General features: G+C 35.8%; 1 protein-coding gene across 1 annotated transcript; it reads right to left on the reverse strand.

Moving 5' to 3' along the window:
• Positions 1-537: 537 nt before the first annotated feature.
• On the reverse strand, positions 538-22,548 carry LOC118272478 (uncharacterized). Its single transcript, XM_035589016.2, has 2 exons — positions 22,058-22,548; positions 538-2,249 (listed from the first exon to the last, which is right to left on the reverse strand). The coding sequence occupies exons 1-2, from the start codon at positions 22,222-22,224 to the stop codon at positions 1,937-1,939; spliced, it is 480 nt and encodes a 159-aa protein (XP_035444909.1). The 5' UTR covers positions 22,225-22,548; the 3' UTR covers positions 538-1,936.
• Positions 22,549-23,045: the final 497 nt, after the last annotated feature.

A 23,045-nucleotide genomic window follows, 5' to 3' on the forward strand; every position in this document is an offset into this window, starting at 1 on the left:
GGTATTTAATCGTAAACCTCAATGTGTTACCTAATAAAACCTAATTCAATTTTCCATTATTAGTATTAGACAGTTGTGGTAAGCAAGCAGACACGATCCCTTCTTTCTGACTGACTCGGTAATCGAACCTGAGGCTGCAATTAACAATTCGACAATCTTAAACTGGCACAGGGTGTTTTTCGTCGATAACTGTAACTAACACGAGTAACTGTACTTTAAAAAGTGTAGGACTTAAAATGATATTTCTGATAACAGTTGGAACCTTGCCGATCATCTGGTGCCATTTAGACATCCACTTCAGGGACATCCTGTAGATTAAGCACCTACTTTACTTTACAATAGGTAACTACTTTGGTATACTTTAGTCGACTGGGGTTTATTCCACAACCAAGTATGGGAACAGGTTTATAGGTAGTTACTTTCAAATCCTTTACCGTTTACCTGTTATTAGAGTATTGCCTAATATTAGCCAGTTAGCTCATCATCACCATCACACCATGGCTAAAAATAACTTTAAAGAAAAAAAAACAACGTTGATTTAAATTGCTTTTGTTTATTGACATTCATCACTGTTCATTATGTAATAAATAACAATGTTATAGATATTTTAACTGCTACTTATCACATTCGTTAATTTGAAGGCATTGAGTAGAGACTACTCCGACATCACCTCTAAAAGTAAACTAAACGTTACTTTATTTACTTACAAAGTTCCATCCTATACGATACTCTTTTGGTCCAAAGATAATAATGAATTATTGACATTTTTAATCTAGGTATATTTCGTATTGTCAATTCCCACAGACTAAATATAAAAAAAGAATAAGAAAATGGTGTTGAACAAACAAAAAAGTATTTACTTATAATGTTTGCGATTCTATTTTCTCGTTTGCTCTTTGTCTTAGTAAATAATTATTTACTCATTTGTCATAATTTTCCACTGTCACAATTAGAATAAAGTTAATATTTCGTATGTTTAATAACTGAAATGTAAATAACACTGTTATCATTGTGAGGTGTTTAAAAAACCTTCTAGACTACAACAAACATCGTTTAGCCTAATGCTCTCATTGATTGTGCGTCGTAGGAAAAATACAACATAGATAGATCTAGAAATACTACAGACTACATTTACTTACAAACTATTCTGTAGATATTATGGCCACAATTAAAACTTTGGCTCTAAAAGGTACTTTTGAGTCTCTCCACAAGACGATAAAATGGGACAAAAGTCAGTAATTTTGTGATGTTCATCGTATACATTACATTTTTTTATATTTCATAATTGTCGAAACACAGTAAGTAACGATATGTTTGTTTCCCCTTAGACACGTACCTATATTTATCATTGCAAAACAATTTGCAACCTTCGTTAGGTAGGAAATCATTATGATAAGTAAAGAATTAAAATTTCAACACATTGAAAAAGTACATTTCGTCAGAATTTACACCTCGCTGCAAAATAGGTGCGTCAATGTCAATTCGTGTTTATTTCTTTCTCACGTAGACACTGGCACAAATCAATAATGAGAAGATCAACTTAAAATTAATAATTACAACTAAATAGTTATCAATACCGTTAACCTACTTCATCACAGTCTCATAAAGGAAATCACAAAAGTCTGTTGCTCAGCTGAATCACGTTGGGACAAACATCTTTGGGACCGTCTAATTATTCAATCAAATTAACGATCATGCAAAAACAACCTTCGAACATGGATGATCTACGTGTTTTTCTGACATATTTAATATAACACAGAAATATTAAATACTATTTGCATTAAGACTAAAAATCACAAAATTCTCCAGTGTCTTCTGAATAAGAGAACGTCCCATTGAAATCTGATTTTCCTTTGAAACCCGACGTGATTCCGATCTAGTCGACAACTAGATTGTACAGCCTCATTGAATAATTAAAATCAGATCTCTGACTGCATTACAGGATTCTCATGGAGTCTGTATGTTTGAGGATGTTCTGTCCTAGACTTCGGATTTTCTTTGGCGACTCGAAGTAGTCGCTCGAGTCTGAAGATTCCAGTTGTCTGTGCCTATGGTTCCTGATCCTCCTGGCTCTGGTATCAGAGTCGTACATCAATGTTTGTGTGCTTCCTTTCCTAGACCTGAAGGGAATTCTGTACGGTGTGCTGCTCTGGACGTCTGACATTGACCTGATGTGTCTTCTGTACTTGGACTCCTTTGTGAGAGGCGAGAATGTGATGACCATGTTCTCTGGTTTCGGCTCTGGTGATCTGGAAAGATAGAGAGGTATCTTTTAGTCAATATGTAATGAGACAGACGTGACGTATAAGTTCGTAAATTGCATCAGTCATGACATGACTATAATGAGATAACAATATTTACAAGGAATTTGCGTAGAGTTTGTTTGATAACACGTGACGAGAATATTTATTGAGCGATACAAGATTACTATTCATTTGTAATGTCTATTAATAGTGTTAATTATCGCTATAATTGCACAATTGCTCAAATATTGTATCAATTTACACTACGTCTGCTGTATATTTGTCGCTCTCTCGTGTTTTAATTAATGTTATGTCATTGTTTAAAGTTTGACGTCTACGCCTAGAAGTACTAGAATGAAAACAAATTAATTTATTGCTGGGAGTAATATACATTTATACAATCTAGAGCTATGTTCGTTGATTTGTCTACGAAGGCGCTCACTATTAAACTTTGGCCACCAGACTGCCCAGCGACCCATTTATTGGTCTAATCAGATGGATAAAATTAAACGGCTCTTAAAACCTTAAAAATTACTTATACAGAAATACCTCAATTAGAAGATATCCTCGTTAGGTATTCTTTTGAGACATCCCTACCGAAGAGGTCGTATTCTTGTTTTTAACAGAAGAAGACTGCCTAGACATTTAGGGAAAACCAGACGAAAGTAATAATACATTAAGGAAAACATAAAACTAATCTCATAACTCATTGACCATTAATGGCTTATAAACTCAATAATCTTGACAATATACCACACTGACATAAGTATTCCACGACCGTTTGCCAAATTGATCGTTCTTTTTTTACGATTCTGCTAGATTTTTTTCACCTATAGCATTTTATTTTGAGTTCAATGGCAGCGATTCCACGTAGTTTAGGCACCAGTTGGAATCGGATTCAATCTGATATATTACGTTAATGGCATAGGTCAGTTTAAGGTTTGAAAACATTCGACTGTTACTGGTAATCACAATAAAAATCTGATTATTATTTTGTACCTAAATGTCTATTGATATCGCATTTATTAATAATGCTAAAGGCCTATAAGTCTTTGACTGCCAATAGAAAACTGTTGATGCCTTCAACAATGAATCCTCCGCTAACGTCGGTCACCGGTGACCACCACAACGTTCAATTAACTAAAACTATTTTTTTAAACTATTTTTTAGTTCTGGGTGCAAATCCTGACTACCAAATATTGTACTATAGGATACAACCAATTCAATAGTGTAACCAACTTGTGAGAACTAGGCTATAGATAATTAATAGTTAATCACAAGACTATAGAGATGCCTACTGCCTACTATAAATAAACAAAGAATATAGAAATCGTTAAATGAACATTAATTTTCTTTGATAACACAGCTGTAACAAATCAAGCGGCATTCACTCGGCACACAAACTTATCATTGCAATATGAACCTTAGTAACAGAAGACGCAACAAGATTTGCAACCTTTACACAATAGAATTATTGCTTGTTTTAATTTGTCACACGTTTGTATTTACAGTTGCTATTACAATGACACAGCGAAGCAAACAATGCTGGTCACTAATCATTTAATCAATACAGTGTGTTGTAAGCTTAGGTTTGTCGATGTTATAAGTCTGTGCCTAGATATGTACCTATAGGTACCGATACTGCAGATATGAAATTAAATAAAGAGTTTCTTTAACTTAATTGTTGTTATGTTATAAGCTGTTAAACGAGCTGATGGATCACCTGATGGTAAGCAATCGCCGCCGCCCATGGACACCCGAAACACCAGAGGCGATACAAGTGCGTTGCCTTTTGGGGGTTAGGAATTTAAAGATTGTTGGGGAATCGGGGATTGGGAATATTGTGAAGGGGGGTAATTGGGTCTCCTGTAACCTCACTGACACAATGAAACACTACGCAAGCGTTCTTTCGCGTCGGTTTCCTGTGAAGCATTGGCATCACTCCGGTCTAACCAGCCCATTCGTGCCGAAGCATGGCTCACACTCGCACTTATGTGAATCATGAATTTACGATAGAAATTATTAATAAGTAACCGCCATAAATCCAAAAGACCGAGATTCTTGAGTGCCAGTCAAAAACCGAGATCGATCCAGAAATGTTACATTTAAAAACAAATAAGCAGTCAATATACTTAGCTACTTAATGAGGATACGTTTATGCAACTGACGTCATATTTCTATTGTATTTAAACCGACTTTAAATGGAAACTCATTGGCTTTGCCTTGTATTTTTAAAAGGAAATGTCTCATAAATTGTTGGCTAGGCGTCCTCTATTTATCTACTGATCAAATCAATGTTTTATCCCCGAAGCGGTAGGCAGAGGTGCACATTACGGCACATAATTCCACTGTACAATGTACACCCACTTTTTACCATTTGTTTTAGTCCTATGTAATAGGGAGTGAGTCTATTGCCATATACCGGGCACATTTCTAAACTTCATGCTACTACTGAGAAACCGAAAAGAGCCTAGCTATACTTTGCCCGACCCTTTGCCTAGTCGACTTGCGACTACTCGACCAACGAGGTAGATTTAATTAATTTGAGACAAAAGCGAATAAAATTTATATTATTATATAAATTGTAAACTTGCGTCAGAACCTCTATAGCACCTAAAATTAAATATTTGACGTCATTAATACGAGATTCTTAATTAAAAATTAATTAATTTTCCCCCAGAAACCATAAATTGTTCTATTGTTAGAATATGAACACATTTTAAAATCAAATACCTAAATTATTATATATATTACCTAAATTAATTATTTGTCAACTTAAATGGAGGTATTAATATACTGAATATCACTTAATGTAACCTATATAAGTTTTATTAATGTAGGGAAGGAATATTATTATAAATTTATATTTAAAGAAGATTATAGAATAACCTACTTAGAAGAAATGTGGTAATTTTAGCTTAGATAATTACTCAAAGGTAGCTTAGGTAGTTATTACTCAGACCATTGCGAATTACGATAATTATATTAGGTACTGTTAATAATCAGTGGGAATACTGATTATTAAGTATATTATTTGTATTGAATAATCCTATCGGTAAAATTGATAAACAAACTGATTAGGTATACTCATTATATTATTATTTCTATGAAATGTTTACCATTCATAGTTTCGTATTTATTCTAAGAAATATATTCCATTTTGTTTAGGTTTTCCTACTTTAAAAAAATATCATCATTATCTTCAACAGCAGTGGTGTTGACCAAAGGCATCTTCTCTTATACTTAGAAATTATAAACCCAGGTTTACCCACGATGTTTTCCTACACCGTTAGTCAGTTGGGACTAAATAAATCTTAGAAAGTACGTGTAACTCGGAAAAAGTCACATTGGTAGGTTTCGAACCCGCGCGTTCATTCATGAGAAGCAAGCGTGATAAATCTCCGGGCTACCACGAGAAAAGATTTAGGATTAGAGTTCCTACCTATGTACCTTTTTTTTTTTTTTTTTGAGGGGGGAAAATCGTCCAATGACTTTTCTCGCCTTGGGTGAGGCGAGAGGGAGTGTCAGACTCTTACTGACTAAAAACCACCCCGTTCCTTCTCCTGCTTTTCGAGCCGGAGCCCCGGTAAACCCGCTAGGTAGTCCGCAGCTCTACCTATGTACCTAGCTATGCTATTGAGCAACAGACATGTCATCGTGATGATAAGCTAAGTGGTGACGTCACACTTATCTAAAGTTTTTTTATTTATTAACTAGGTACCTATTTATGTATAATGTCAAGAGTTGATAAAGAGTCATTCATTTTGTTTCATAGATAAAAATAATTCATTGATATTGGACAAGAACATATTTTTATTTTTTAGTATAAATAATTAATTAGTATCTATATCTACTTAGTTATTATATGTATACCTACTTGCAGAGGTATGTTAATCAGTAAATCGATTAGATTTCGCATAGGTGTGTATAATAACATATAAAATCACGTTTTCTAAAGGAATTAAATACCTTTTTAGCGTTTGATAAGTTTGCGTTTGGCCACCAATCCGCTTTCTGCTAGTGTGTCGAAGCGAAGATGTGTATATCTATTGTTGTTTTTAGCTATGACCTAAGTTATATTACTTAATTAAAATTCTATAACCGATCTATTGATAGCTCACTTAGGTAAGTTTATAATAACCTAATTGACAAGGTTAGACACTAGACAAGGCGTGGTTGATCAACATTTACGTTCATTTAATAACTAATTACCAGTTGATATCCCTTAGGAATCTATTAAATGATCTAATAATGATACTGTAAGTAGGTATTGAAATTAATTTTAGAGTTACGTAACTTTTCATTGGCAAACAAATTTTTACCCGCAGCTGCGGTCATGTTAAAATATCTTTAGAAATAAAATTTTATCAATATCTGATCCAAATTTAGGCATAATCGATTCAGTAGTATAAACTGAATTGGGGGCACGATTCAAAACGTTTTGCCCGCCCTGGGAACCCAACCAACGACTAGGGTCAGCCGGCCAACCCACGAGGCAGTTTATAAATATTTATAAACATGATTAACTCATTAGAATATGGTACACAAAGAGTAATTAAGATAATCTAAAGACAATGATTGTTATGGCTAGACCATATGTAATTACTTGTTTACATTCGCATTACAAAACTGACAATGCAGAAACTTCAAAACAAAGTAAACACTGCGCTATTAAACTATTAAAAGATTAGCACACGTGTTTTGTTTATTTCGTGAGGTCAGAGAAGTCAAAGTCCTCTTACCCCGACGTGGAAAATCTTCGCGAAGACCTAGGGAAGACGTAGGAGACAGAAAATCTAGTCGAATTCTAACGGATGTCAATTTAAATTCTGTAGATGGATTAAAAGAAAATACTTTGGAACGAGCACCTAGCTTCACTGACAGACGGACTGATGGACAATTCAATTTGACGTTTCAAAAGTCCCTAATTAAGTCCCTAATTAATTTTGTCAAAAACAGAAATCGATTCATTTCATCGAACTATGATCGGTTTTAAAATTTTGCCGCAGTAGAACAACAGGCAAGATTTTACATATTATACCTACCTACCAACACAAATGTATGTATGTTTTGTTACCATCTCACCATTCCAAACACTTCTCCGCTCATTATAAACCAGATATTCTGGGGATGACGTGAATCTTATTCGCAGATAATCTACTGTATAAATAAATGCAAATTGTCGACTTCAACGTTCACAGTCCATGTGCCAAATTGAACGAAACGATTTGATTTACCGCCACAAGAAATGGAACACTGTTTTAAAACGACCAATGATATGTCTTCATAGAGAATAAATTATAGAATTGGAACGTTCATTTGTTTTTTAAAAGAATTTAAACGATGACATCGCTAGGTTGGTAAAATAATGTTAACAATTTTGTTTATTGCTACAGAATTTTTACACAGATTTCTTTAAAAAAATGTGTTTCTTATACTGCATTGTACAAAAAGTATTACTTACTTTATATACCTACGTAATAGCTCTCAAAATTGTGTATCTAAAAAGACTTGGTAGACATAGAGATTTGAAACAAATTCTATGTTGGTTTATTAAAAGTATTCATAAAGGATATAGGTATCAAGAGGAAATGATTAATGAAACACCACCTATACGTATACCTATTACTACATGTATTGCCTATTACTTTAATCGACCTATATGTATCTACATAATAGGTAGGCATGTAGTAGATCGTCTTGAATTAGCATTAATATTCTAGGCAGAGCTAGGCAAGGCTAGCATAATGGCCGCTGTGCTAAGGTTTAATAATGTTAAGTATGTGTACGTGGAATTCTTGCCAGTTACGAAATTGACTTGCAAAGCTTGATGTTTTTTTTCTTTACAACTTTTTCATGAAAATGTCTTAGCGTTTTATGTTTAATTTTACTTGGAAATTCCTACTAGTTGTTGTTGCTTAGTAACGATTGCAAATTCATTATCGGCTTATCACGTAACTGATTGACGAACTCGACTAGTTTCAAGCCATGCTAGATCCTTATATTCATGAGCAGTATACCACGTTATAATAAAAATAACATTACAACGCAAAGTGGCGACTGTACCGCGCTGCTACTGCTAGTTACTAAACTAATTGCAAATTCTTTGAAGGTCTAAATTATCTTCACTTTAAATTTTTAGTGCCTCTTACTGACTCAGAAAACCACCCCGTTCCTACTCCTGCTTTTCGAGCCGTAGCCCCGATAACCCGCTAGGCAGTCCACAGCCCCGGGTCACTGACACCCCTAGCGACAAATCCTTTTAAAAAGTTTAACCTTTATACATTTTTGTAACCACACAATGAATTACCTACAATTAAATAGAAATTTTACTTTAAATACATTGCATCATAATATAGTAAAACGGAATCAATGGGCGCTCTGTTCGGTACCTATCAAGATGTTTACCTTATCTAGTGGATTGCTAGCAGGCTACAGTCTGCGGGTCAATGAACCTTATTCGATACATCTATGAAATACGAAGGCCACTTACGAAACGGTATATCTATTTAGGTAGGTGTAGATTTGTTATTATCGATAATTCCTATTAAAGGTGGCTCAACCCAATGACTAATAAAGTGTTGTAATTTTATTTTTTTCATTAATCATATTATTAAGTCGTCTCTGAACATATTTTCCACTATTTTTTTTTTCGTTTTGTTTCGGTTTCCGAAAAACGCTACAATTTTTTGTATTAGGTAATAATTTTATAAATTTTTGTTTTTGTATTATTCATGTAACATCAGTCGATGATTTTAACTATTATCACATAAAATAAACATTGAATTCCTTAATTTTTTAATATAAATCTTGTTTTTTACCATTACCTGTTTGCGGTTTTTGAGAGCGTTCCGTTTACACCCTGTATTTCGTCCAAACAAAACATCATGAACATATTTTTTTATTAGAACGACACTGGTACTGGTACAAAGTTCGTTGATACGAACAGTTACTCCAGTAGATAACGTACTGTAATGAATTAATTCCTAATCGCCCATGTGGTCGATGCCGAACGATACTACTACATTAGTACATTAATATGTATATGTAATACATTAAAACAATTACTATACAACAGGTCAATGACCTATGTAGTATACGACTTGTGAAACTATGGAACTTTAGTCGACTCAGGACAAAGTTTACTTCAGAATTGTGAAAAAGCCATCGAGAAATTGACTAGTTTGAGTCAGAGTAAGTACTTTTCGCTCGTGTAGATTTCTTTCAAACTTTATGGAATGACCTAAGAGGACTTGAGGACTAAACGTAGGTACTTAGTAATGGAGTTAAGTCATATCAGTCAGGAAAAAGTTCGTCATGAGTGTAGAGATTGACGTGTAAAAGTGTTATCTTGTAACCAATTTGCCAACAATAAATATCATTTACGCTGTACTTTTTTACCATGTAAATGAATATGAAAGTGCAAATTCTGCTCTTTGCATGTTGATCAAGGTATGATTACCTACTTTCATTTTATGGATATATGACATCACATCTTTCTGGTACATGTTTTACATTACCATGACGTAACATCTTACATTTGTTGTTGTCTGAAGAGGAAGGCAATGCAAGAAATACACCGATCGAAATCATTTACAATTCCTATAGAAGCGATATCATGGTGGGAATCAGTATCTTGGTCTATTTAGTGGACCTGGTACCCTTTTTTTTCAGTTGCTCACAGTGGCCACCGTGGTGTTTTAGTGAGTTATAGAATGCCACACTTCAGTCTCTTTCCATAGAAGCTTGGGGTAACAAAAACAGGGCATGATCTGTGCCCTGAAAAAGTTTTTTGATTTTTCCCTCTGAAAATCAGTTTCAGAGGGTCAATTTCCTCCCGCCTTCGGTGAGGCCAGAGTGAGTGTTAGATTCTTACTGACTAAAAACCACTCCGTTCCTTTTCATGCTTTGAGCTGGAGCCCCGATAACCTGTTTCGTGATGATCTATGCCCTTAGCACCTCAAAATCTCAACTATCTAGACGTAAAATTGTCTGACTCATTAATATATTTTACTATTAAGATAATAGTTAATAAGTGATAAATAATTAAATCGCGAAAAACAAATTACGATAATGAAGTTACAAGAAACCTTGTAACCTTGCACCTTATGCACATTTATAAATAATATGTTTGTCACGATGACTCACTCGCCCGTCTCGAACTTTAGTCTTATCTCCTTATTAAGAAAAACAGTGATTCAACTCTATAATAAATAAATATATTGTTTATATTGAGTCTGTTTCCTATAATCAATGATCAATATTTATTTTTAATTCATGAGACTTTCCAGAAATAATTCTTTAGTAGATAGTAGGTTCATGTTTTCAAGCTGGTGACTTTATTTTCTAAAATAAAATTAGCCTAAGTTACCTCATAGTAAACAAGTACCTGCCAATAAAAGTCCCGTCAAAACCAGTCCCGCCATTTCAGAGATTAGCGGGAACAAATAGACAGACAAATAAACATTTAAAAATAAATTATTTTGGAATGTATCAAGTATGTATGCGTGCAGTACTATGTGCGAGTAGAAAGAGGCGGTTCGATATTACAAATAGTAAATTTTATTTATTAATCTAGATTTACTAATTTATTATTTTCAAATAAGTAGGTGTTAAGAAGATGTTATTCACATCATGTTTTGAACCGATTGTGACGTAATGCTTAACCATAATTTCTTGTGAGTCAAATTCAATTAATTCGTTTGCACATTCAAATCAAATAATCATTGGATACTTATTCACTACATTTTTCAGTACTTTGGCAATGCATTATTAAACTCTTGTATCGTTGAAGCACTTTTATATAAAAGAACTAGTTCTATTAACCTCGTTAGTTATTCTAGAAATTGAATTCAGGTTTGGACTAAAACGAGAAAAAGTATTGATGATGTCATATTATAGGTACCTATGTATGTTGAATGTTGCACCATTTAATATTGTTTACGATATAAGAGAGACATAACAAGTTCTAATTTCTAATTAGTATGTCTCAGAATGATTACACAATATTATTTATTAAGTAGGTAACGATAAGTAGGTTCGCGGTACGACTATCTGGGTTTTTCAATATGCCTTTTACAAAACCAATGTTATCCAACTTCCGCGACGATATTCGATAACAATTAATTAAGTAATCTCTTTCTTTTTGGACCGAAGTGATTCATATTTGTGTTTTTAATAAGAAGCGGACATAATTATTAAGGGGCGTCCGGAGCAGGTCTGCTAAGAGGACTCGGTGCCCCGTACAGGTGTTGAGGGTGACCACCGGGGTGGTTTTAGTGAGGTAAAAATCCCATACTCCCTAGTCTTTTATCCCTAGAATGCTTTTAGTGGGCGCCTTTTCAAGGTTTTATGATATTATGTGACGTTACCACATGTTTGGCAGTCTCGTCAATGAGTAGACGAGTAGACAGTCCTACGTAATGGAAGTCTCCTCGACTTTCATGCCAAAATATTCGATAACATTGCCAATTCGAAAGCCAACTTTCTTTTGATGACTAAATTCTTATTAAAATGTAATAAAATCACCATCTTCGCACCTAAAATCATGCATTGGACTTTGATTGCGCGTGTGCTCACTCAATTTTTGGCAGCGGATCGAATTGAACATACCTAACTATAATAATTTAAATATCTATCTACTCGTATTGCATCGGATTGACGTCATTTCAGGCAACCTCGGCAATGGCCTGGTAGACTCATGTTAAATACCTTTTTTATACATGAACGTTTTACAGATAGATGCATTTATAATTGGTCACGAACTAACGATAGATTTGTGTAGGAAAAACCCTTGTATCCTATTGTATCAAGGATGTATTGCATTGTACAAAAAACATGAGGAATATTTGTTTATGTTTTTTTTATTCGTCTTTTTGATAGCAACTGATTCTAAACTAAGCTAAGGATAGACTATATACTGGTTCTAACAATCACCTACGTAAATTTGAGTCCTGTAGTCAACTTGAGACATTATTTTTAATTCTTTTTTTTAACTTTACAATAACAGAAGTCTTCGTCTTTACCGATCGGTTAATCTTTAGATAATATGTCAGTGAGATTGTATACCTATGTAAATATATGTAAACCTACAATATAATTATAATATGGTGTTGTTAAGTACCTATAGATACAAGACATTTAGCAAAATATGTTTTTTGTCAAAATCCACGTCCTAACCTTCTTAAATTAGAATGATACTTGCACATCATATAACTGACAAGGATTAGCTTATCAAAACATTGAAAGCATTATCAGAATGATAGTGACAACTACGTAGAAACGCTATAATACCTAATTACTTTTTATTAATAGTTTTTACGTCTATTGACCTTCCTTTGTTACCTTTTTTTACATTAATTTTATTAGCAAAATCTTTACAGTTTAATTGCATTTTACTTTATCCGCTCATTTATCTACCTGTCTTTCAAAACATCATTAAATTCGTCATAGCAGTTTAAGCGTTCAAATATACATACAGTTCACTTTGTAGGTAATAGGTATATAGGTACTTATGAGTAATCCTAATGTCGATAAGCATTTGCTTCATTTTAAGTACAAATTCAGTACAACCCAACCTAGCTAATCTTTTATCTGTAATCTAATCTATCCATATAAGTGCCTACGAGATATAATTTCATTTGCTCGTAGCTTAGATATGGTTGGGTAGAAAAATATAATGTTATATGTGAAATGAAATCTACTATACCTAGGATTCAAGGTACAAATTATATCACCATCTAAAGGTACCTTTTTAATTCAATTGGTATTATTATAGGTAGGTACTTGATAAGCGTAATACTATTGGTTGGTAGAAAGAAAAGGTATAATAATTCATCTATTTAATTATAAAATATGTACCTATAGCCAGTTAATTATACCTAAATTAACCTACAATATAAACGTACATGCACCTGTTATACGTATATCAACAATGTACATTGATGTTCTGAAACAAAAACATCTATGTGTTACTAGGCAAGTTATGAGTAATGATTTTTACATTGTATATTATTTTTCAAGAAGTTTTATTAGTCTATCAAAATCTAATCTACAGAGATGTGCTATGCTACGTTGCTGTGGATGCATTTGACTTCTACCGATGATATACATTGGTACACATAATAGCTTAACACAGGTGGAAACGGACTCAACTAAATTGTTTTCACTTTGCGGCGGCGCATCTTCTTAGCACATCTTGCTCGCACTAGAGGAAACGGCCACATAGTTCCACAGCTTAGCTATTTACATCTTCGTAGGATATCATCATAGCACATATTTAGTGAAAAAGCACCCTAAGGACCTTAGGAATGAGCCGAGAGACGCATAACGTAACATAATAGGCCCTAAAGGTACCTTAAGAGGGCTTTTAAAGCTCTAGAGGACTCAAGTATAGAACGCGTGGGTAGGTAAAACTTTTATGAGTAATTCTACCTTAGGTCTTAGTAATATGGTCTATTAATAAGCCACAGTACGAAAGTGCTAAGGTATAATGAATCATGCGTACCACATACCGTAATGAATTTGTTTTGGAATAGTTTGTGAGCCAGCTGCAAACTACGGCATCGAGTAGCTCGAACTAGTTCAACTGTTTTATTATGAAAATTCTTTATTTGGTCAGGCTAGTGTTGTTAAGAATGTTGTGCAATTAAAGGATGCTGTAATTAAACAGGTATTCTCGTTTCATGAGATGATTATTGGGCCAAATTCAAGCAGTTCTGTGATATTTAGATATAATTTTTGTGCATGTGCGTCTACTTTCTTCCTCTACCTGTGGTAAAAACCCAATTGCATTATTGAGCATAGATAAATTAGGTAATTCTAGATTACACAAGGAAAACCGATTCAGAATTCAAATCAACATTACCAATACAAATACAAGCTTCCGGACTATTTGCAACCAATTAGCCCATACAAAAACAGCTGACAACTTTTCCAAAAACAGCTGACAAGCTTTCCAAAAAGAGCTGACAACTTTTCCAAAAACATCTGACAGGTCTTCCAGTCTACTTTGACTGTACTTAACTGTTGCAATACCAACTAGGTAGCTATTGTCACATGCAGTTAGTTTACGTTTGCATAATATTCTGTCCCTGCAACCCTAGAAAGTGATTCTCGTAACAACGTGAACACTGCAATTACGACCTACTGGTATTGTGTGCACGTTTCCTTGCGACACAATTCTAAGGTCAGTGTGACGTCATAGGTGAATAGTAAGAAGCCTAGCCTAGAAAAAAACGAAGTTATAGTACAGATAAAAGGGTTTTGATTAGGTACCTACTGGTCGTTTGAAAAAGTTACCTAGTCTAATTCTACTAGAAAGTTTCTGGGCAGTAAGCCAAACAGTAAGTATTTGGTAAGCGATATTGATCGTGAAAAAAAATTAAGCATTAAAGGTAGGTATAGTATTTGAGCCAATGTGAGTGCTAACCTTTTGTCTTTCGGATACATTTATACTCAGGCGGACTGTACAGTTAAACCGTATATTGTGGATTGATTACCTTAAATAGGTGCCATTTGGCTTAGCACTGATTCCTTACAACTTAGCAATCATTAAATATTTTTATCTACATTTTCTACTTAATATTAGTTCTTTATCATTTTCTTTTTCAAATATCTGTGCATAGATAAATAATTATGATAATAGGTATCTCAGATTACAGCGACAGCTAATTCATGAATTCATTAGTCAGTTCGTTCATTGTTGTTATCACAAGGAATGCTAAGGCCAGCGTCTTGCTTACATCTGCCATTACTTGTAGAGGCTAGTAACGACTGTTCATAAATAAATAATTAAAGCACTTAATTGAAGGTGGATACTTGCATTCTCATTGTCTTAATTAACTTTTATTTTCTGTGTCGAGGATGATTGAATGGCAAAGTAATTATGAGCAACGTAGAAAATGTGTTTTTGAAAAACAAGCTTCTCAAACTTCATAGTGAATAATGAATAGTGCAATTTCATCAATTGGTTTCCTGGTCAACACTGAAATCGATCAGTGCCGGATCTAGGGGGGGGCAAGCCGGGGCCCATGCCCCGGGCGGCAAATTCAGGGGGCGGCAAAATTCACACTTCACGGACCAGTGGACAGCTCATCATTTATTTAATTTTGACCACGGAATAAATATAGTACCTACAAGTACAGGAATTTCATGGCCATATCAACTTGACCGATACCCTGAGCGCGGAGTGAGACGTGCTGCCCGAACATTTTATTATTCGCTAGGCGCATAGGCATAGTACATAAGAGAAGAAGTTCGCCGCCTCTACGCGGGTGTCGTGCGATCGATGGTCCTTTACGGGGCGCCTGTTTGGTCAGCGCGACTGTCAGGCGTATCGCACGAGGATACCGAACGGTGTCCTTTGAGGCGGCAACTCTCCTGGCTCGCTTTCCGCCGTTGGATATCCTGGCGGATATGGACGCCAAGGTCTACGACCAAATCCGTTCCGTCCGTCAAAACGGCGGTGGTAGAGTGCCAGGAGCGGCGTTCGTTAGGCTGAGGCGGCAAGAAAGGCGACACGCGCTCGAGCGGTGGCGTGAGCGGCTACAACAGCCAGAGATCTCACGCAAGCGCGTAGTCGAAGCCATCTTGCCGCATTTCGAAGCCTGGCTGAAAAGAGAGGAGCGCATCTCCTTCATGCTCACTCAGGTACTGACCGGACATGGCTGCTTCGGTGAGTACCTGAACAAGATTGGGCGAGAGACCACGGCAAATTGGCACCACTGCGGAGGTAACCTGGATTCCGCACAGCACACGCTCGAAGAGTGCCGAGCGTGGGTCTCGGAGCGGCGGGTCCTGGTTACCAAGATCGGGCGAGACCTGTCTCTGCCAGCAGTAGTAGAGGCTATGCTAGCAGATACAGAAAACTGGAAGGAGGTGGCCTCCTTTTGTGAGACTGTAATCACTGTAATGTCCCAAAAGGAGGCTGCTAAGCGGGATCGTGAGAGGGCCGATCCTGTTATAGAAGGCGTCGAGGTGGCAACAGCCTTGACGCCTAATCCCGCCTGCGTCAACTGCAGGTGGACCTTTGGGGTCGCGGGTACCTAAAGTGGGGACTCTAGGTGCCCATCTAGCGACCTCAGGGAAGACGGTGGCACAGTGGTCACGTTCTGCCATGCAACTTGCACAACGAGGCTAATGGGAGGTACATGTCTCCCTAAGGATGTGCCGTAACGGGCGTTGCACCACAGGGGCTCCGGAGCAGGTCTAGTTAGAGGTCTCGGTGCCCCTTATATCGGTGCTGAAGGTGGCCACCGGGGGTGAGATGAAGCTATGTTCGAAAACTTCCTCGTCGATTTGTCTCCACGTCAGTGTTTTGTTTTAAAAATGTGAGTAGTTTGTATGTTTACTATTTAGCACTTGTCGATTGTTACTTTTGCTCTTGTGATGTAAAGGGTGTCCATTCGAAAAACAAACATACAATTCAGTATCCTAATTTACCGTCTGCTAAACGACCTGTACCTCATGGATCAGGAATTTCGATTCCTCCACCTTTTCTTCCCACTATCCAACAGCAATCATCAGATGAAAGTTCAAACGGAAGAACCGGTTGAAGATGAATTCAATCCTGATATAGGTTAACCTCAACAGTTTATCCAGGCTGAATTAAATGACTTAGTGAGAGATTTGGGTCTATCAAAGGATGCTGCACAAATCCTAGGATCACGACTGAAAGACAAAAATCTATTGACTCCAAGAACCACATTTTCGTGGTACAGGCATCGTGAAAAAGAGTTCGCGAAATATTTCTCTCAAGAGGGTTGACTGGTATTTTGTAATAATATTACTGAAGTAGTCATGAAACTGGGAGCTGATAATTACGATTCCACATCATGGAGGTTATTTATTGATTCTTCTAAGAGAAGTCTGAATGGTATCTTGTTGTACAATGGTAATACCTATGGTTCGGTGCCTGTTGCGCACTCCGCGCATCTCAAAGAAACGAACGAGAATCTTGAGCTGTTGCTAAATAAAATAAAGTATAGCGAATATTGTTGGCAACTCTGTGAAGACCTCAAAATAATATCTATGATTTTGGGTCAGCAGTCTGGATTTACAAAGTATCCATGATTTTTGTGCGAGTGGGACAGTCGAGCACGAAATTTACATTACATTAAGAAAGAATGGCCTTTCAGAGAAAGACTTGTACCGGGACAAAAAAATGTGCACCAACCCAAAATCAGTTCTTTCACCTCCCCTTCACATAAAGTTAGGATTGATGTAGCAGTTTGTCAAAGCTTAAAATAAACAAGGTGACTGCTAATACGTATGCGACAAATTTCCTGCACTTTCTCAAGCTCAACTTAAAGAAGAACTTTTGTAGGCCCTCGAATTCGAAATTTAAAATCGGATAGATTGTTCCAGAATATTGACTGCCTCGTTGGTCGAGTGGTCGCAAGTGCGACTGCCGAACAAGGGGTCTCGGGTTCGATTCCCGGGTCGGGCAAAGTATTACTGGGCTTTTTTCGGATTTTCGAAAAATTTCTCAGTAGTAGCACGGAGTCTGGAATTGTGTCCAGGATATGGCAATAGGCTCACCCCCTATTACATGGGACTTTAACACAAAATGGTGAAAAGTGGGTGTACATTGTATAGCGGCATTACGTGCCGTAATGTGCACCTCTGCCTACCCCTTCGGGGATAAAAGGCGTGACGTTGTGTGTGTGTGTGTTCCAGAATACAATGACCCAGGATGAATCTGAAGTATGGAGTTCATTCGTAGAAGTCATAGAAGATTTCCTTGGAAATAACAAGTCTCCAAATTAAGTACAAAGAAATTGTAGCTAAGATGCTCCAAAATTATAAAAAAACTGGGATGCAATATGAGCGTTAAACTTCATTTTCTGAATTCCCATGTTGACTATTTTCCCGAAAATCTTGGAGTTGTCAGCGAGGAACAGGGAGAGAGGTTCCATCAAAACATAAAGGAGATGGAGAGACGTAACCAAGGAAGTTGGGATATTAGAATGATGCCTGATTACTGCTGGGCCTTGAACAGGGTGCAGTTTTCAGGGAAAAAGAGAACGATTTCATTAAAAAAAACCAACGTCTGTCTAACGTAGGTTATTTTTTTTATGAGCAGCTCAATTTTGCAGTGTAATTTTCTTTTAAATATATCTTTAATAAATATTTTCTAAGATTTTTTTGGCAGTTTCTATGAAAAAATTTATTCACACTTTTCCTAAAAACCTGACTTGCTAGAAAAAAACTAAGCACAGATTCGTGATCAGCACACCCCATTTACTATAGGAGACCTATTAAACTTAAACCCTTTCCGTGAAAAAGAAAATGTAGGCCTGTGTGGATGTATTATTTCCGGAAGGTAGGTTAGTATGTAGGCTTTGTCCAAATTTCAAACAATTTGTGGACAACTGATTGTTGCAATTATATGGGTGATAAAGGTGAAAATAAACATAAGTAGGTGGGGTGGCATTTTGCAAATTTTGCCCCGGCAAAAAAAAATGTAGATCCGGGGCTGGTTAGTATGTAGGCTTTGTCCAAATTTCAAACAATTTGTGGACATCTGATTGTTGCAATTATATGGGTGAAAAAGGTGAAAATAAACACGATTTGACTGCACGGTTGGTGCGGTGACTGGGCAACTGGCTACCGTGCAACGGGTACCGGGTTCGATTCCCGCACGGAGCAACTCTTTGTGTGATCCACAAATTGTTGTTTCGGGTCTGTGTGCATGTGAACTTGTATGTTTGTAAACGCACCCACGACACAGGACAAAATCCTAATGAAAAAAAAAAAAAAAAAAAAAAAAAGGTAGGTGGGGGCGGCATTTCTCAAATTTTGCCCCGGGTGAAAAAAAATGTAGATCCGGGTGCACATTGAACACAGAACGCGGGTAAATACTAATTGTAAAAACTAGTATTGTTGACGGTAAAAAAATTGAGTCGTCCGTTTTTTTTTTTAGTTCCATCCAATAGGTATTATTTGTTAGGTACTGGTTGGCAACAATTTAGCATAGGAATCGAAAAAAGAACGAATGATGACATTGCTTTTAAAAATAAATCGTCTATTTTTTTCTGACAGAACCCTCTTCTAAATTCAAAAACAAATAGTGTGGAAGAAAATGTTCATGTCTTTTATTTGTACTGTATTGAATCAGCATGATGTCATGTAGCATTCTAGCGCTAATTCTAGTATTACTTACTGGCATTTAGTTTTAAAATAAGACAGATTGTACCTGTACATTTTGTAACGAAGTGAATGGAAACTCAAAGAGCACATCGAAAGATATAGCGTAGTAGCTATGCACTGAATAATAAAACAATACACCTGCTAAGTAAATGCTAACGTTGCCCATAAACAATTGAGGTAAACGTTTTTTTCAGTAAAGGCGATGATGTAGACTGCCAGCATGTGTGGAATATTGCCTTAAAAATTACAAATCGAATAATTTAAAATTGAATAGTTAGATAGGTAACTTTGTTTATTTATTTTGATTGTTATATGTTGGTCATATATTATATTACATATTTTTACGTCAAAACAAATCTTGTACTTAATGAAATAAACTATTTCCCGGAAATGTAAGTAAATAAATAAATCAATGAAATGGTTGTCAAAATACTTATACCAAACATGTATTGCTTTTTGTTTACGCACTTAAATTGTCTCCTGTTACATATTTGTTTACAATGCTCGCAAATAACGATGACTTTACGAAAATGTTTTGCTTTTTAACAAATGTATTACAAATAAGGAATGTCGGTCTCTTCTTTCTATTAATTTTCTACAAATAACAAATAAAAATCGCTTTAATATTCCTACAATACCTAGATAGGTAAAACGTTGAATAAATTGGGCAATTTAGTGGGTAAATCAAAGAAGAAAGAACAAAATTACAAGTCATAATACGTTATTAATAGAGTCTACCATAAACAAAGTCAATTTTGTTTCATACAGATAAAAAATATGTAAATTACAATGTAGGTAGATAATAAGTAATAGACAAGACGCTATATGACTAGACACAGACACCCGGAAGACAAAACATATTCATAACTAAAGACACGTAATTTTATTTAGATAATATTTAGTATTCATAATATTGCTCACTCATTAAAAAACATTCAATGTTTCGGTGTTGCTTTGAATAGAGAATACCTAGTTACTCATAAATATATAGGTAATAATATGACAGTTTGGGTTATTTTAATGTAAGTAAATAATAAATAAAGTCAAAGTCTAAATTATTTATTTAAAATAGACCAGGAAGGCACTTTTAAAACGTCAAAGTATAATAACAAAATTAAATTGTGGTTTTTTATGCCAGGTATAAGCCGGGAAACGAGCAGACGGATCACCTGATGGGGCTGATGGTAAGCCGCCCATTGACACCTGAAACACCAGGGGCGTTACAAGTGCGTTGTCGAATTTGGGGGTTAGGAATTTAATGGTTGTTGCGGAATCGGGGTTTGGGAAGATTGGAAAGGGGTTGTAATCGGGTCTAAGCTAAATATCATAAGATGAATAAGTTTTTATTCTTACTGGACTTTAAATAATAAGATCCTCAATAAAACATACTTAATCATAGTAACAAAGTGTTCCATTTTTAGAACAAAAATATATGGCCAGCAATCATCTGAATACAGTGGCCTATTCACGATATAAATATCTTTAACGGTACCTCAACAGATAACATTTATAAAACTACTTGCTTAATTGCTTATTTATTTCTCACACTCGTAATTAAGCTTGGCACTGAGACCACGGTTCTTAACCTTACAGTCGCTTAAGTACTTAGTAATAATATTTACTTAGTCATTAAGATAATAAGCAAATTAATGTGAATAAAAATCACCCCGACCTGGGAAAGTCAATGACAGACAATACTAGTTATTAAAATCAATATAAATAAATAATATTATGAATTTATTTATTTAAAAAGTACCACAGTTTACGATTGTTAAGAGTAAATCGATTAGTTTCACAGGACGAGTGCATTTTATAAACAATAACATTATTATTGGTAAATATTATAAAAGTTTTTCGGCGTTAAAATGTAACGATTCATAAATGCTTGTCTATGTTAAAAAGGTCTTCCTCTTTCCATTTTCAAATCTCCCGCGTTATTTATTCTACACGATTTATTTTTAAAAACGTATAAAGAAAAAGAGATTGGTTTTGAAAGTGTTCTCACTCACAGGTGATAGAAATAGAATTGCCAAGTAAAAAAAGTGTTTTATAATATATCTCACAGGAATCAGCTGCCATTCACATGTTCGGAGACACGGTTGCTCAATGATTTGTATTTTTTGCTCCCCTATGGAGCCAAATAAGGAGAATGAATGTGTGGTTGGAATGTGGAATGTTATTGTTAAAAGCAAATAAAGCGAAGATTTCATTCATTTCGTTTTGGAGGTAGTTAATGTTACTTAATTCGTCAGTATTCGAAGTAAATATAAGATACTATCGACGGAAGACGACAGATTATTTCTATCTGATTGCTACCTTCACGAATACATTGTTGTAAGAATCGTATCTCGGATTGGTTTATCAGATAAACTATCTTAGATATTACCTAGAACGTATGTAACTATGTACATACAGGTTTTGAGAGAATATTATAGCAACTAAGTAAGTACCTTCAACGACAGCTGAACTACATAATTGTATTATAGATGTATTATTGTTGCTATAATTAGACAACTTAAACATTTTTCAATGTTTACATAACACAAACCTAGGCACGTTCAACGACGAAAACTTTCTAGCTCACGAAGGTAAAATGTTAATCGTTTTGGAATGTTAATCACTGATAATGTTCTCAAATGTAGATAAGAAGAATGTGTACTCACTTTCCAGTCAAGTAGTCGGAGATCTGGCTCACTTTCCAGAATATCTGGAAGAGCAGCATCAGCACCGTGTGGTTGATCCATGTGTACAGCTTGTAGCAGCTGTCCATTGCGCTGGCGCCTGCCGACTCGCGCTCCCACAACACCTTCGGAAACGAAAACTCACTCATCCGTCACGTCTATTTGCAAGTTAATATGAAATTGTAATTCACAAGTCGCCGGCGCAAATACGAATAATATTCAAAATGCTCAACTTGAAAATGGAACTAGCGTTTCCGAGTCGCGGTGAGACTGAACTGTCGGGCCGTGCGACGCGATCGAAGCACAAGGGTAGTTTGGTGCTTATCAATCGCGCGGCTCTCGACCGAAAATAGCGACGATAATATAGAGCGAGCAGCGAGCGACGATATGTTTGACCGCGCTCGAACACCGGTGCACGCGAACTGGTGGCCGTGAGAATTCCACTACAGCTCGCTCGTCGAATGACGAAAGATGACTCAGTTGTATCACGTTGTAGATATCGGGTATTTGTTTCTTTGCTCGGTTTGTGTGGAATGCGCGACTACACCCGCTCGACCGACACATTACGTCAAAACAATAAGCCACATGGCTTTTATTTATTTCGATTCCTAAAAGGATGGAGGCTGTAAAAGGGTCTTGCTCCTGTTTTTTTTACATCATAGAAAACAGTGTCAACGGGCGCACAACGTCCCTAATACATATAATACAACAGTCCAGTACTTACTTTGTAATTAAGACAATACTAATTAAAAACAGTATTATTGAACGAAAAACAAAATCGTACGTGGCTTTTATAACTAATCAACTGTATGCATTTACTGCACGGTGATAACAACGTTTGTTTTTTTATTATTATCGTTACATAGACGCTGCCTTACCATTGGTTACGTGTTACGGCCATAAATCATTTTTATTCGAAGCATTACATAAAACAATTTTGCTGGTGAAATGTGTTTTTTGCATAATTTAT

Source organism: Spodoptera frugiperda, chromosome 4, assembly GCF_023101765.2.
Source record: "Spodoptera frugiperda isolate SF20-4 chromosome 4, AGI-APGP_CSIRO_Sfru_2.0, whole genome shotgun sequence".
Lineage (NCBI taxonomy): Eukaryota > Metazoa > Arthropoda > Insecta > Lepidoptera > Noctuidae > Spodoptera > Spodoptera frugiperda.

Excerpts from the sequence above, each read along its gene's own strand:
- LOC118272478 (XM_035589016.2), bottom strand. The coding sequence starts at position 22,224 with ATGAGTGAGTTTTCGTTTCCGAAGGTGTTGTGGGAGCGCGAGTCGGCA. Across the intron at positions 2,250-22,057 it reads TCCGACTACTTGACTGGAAA|ATCACCAGAGCCGAAACCAG; the intron begins GTGAGTACACAT and ends CTATCTTTCCAG.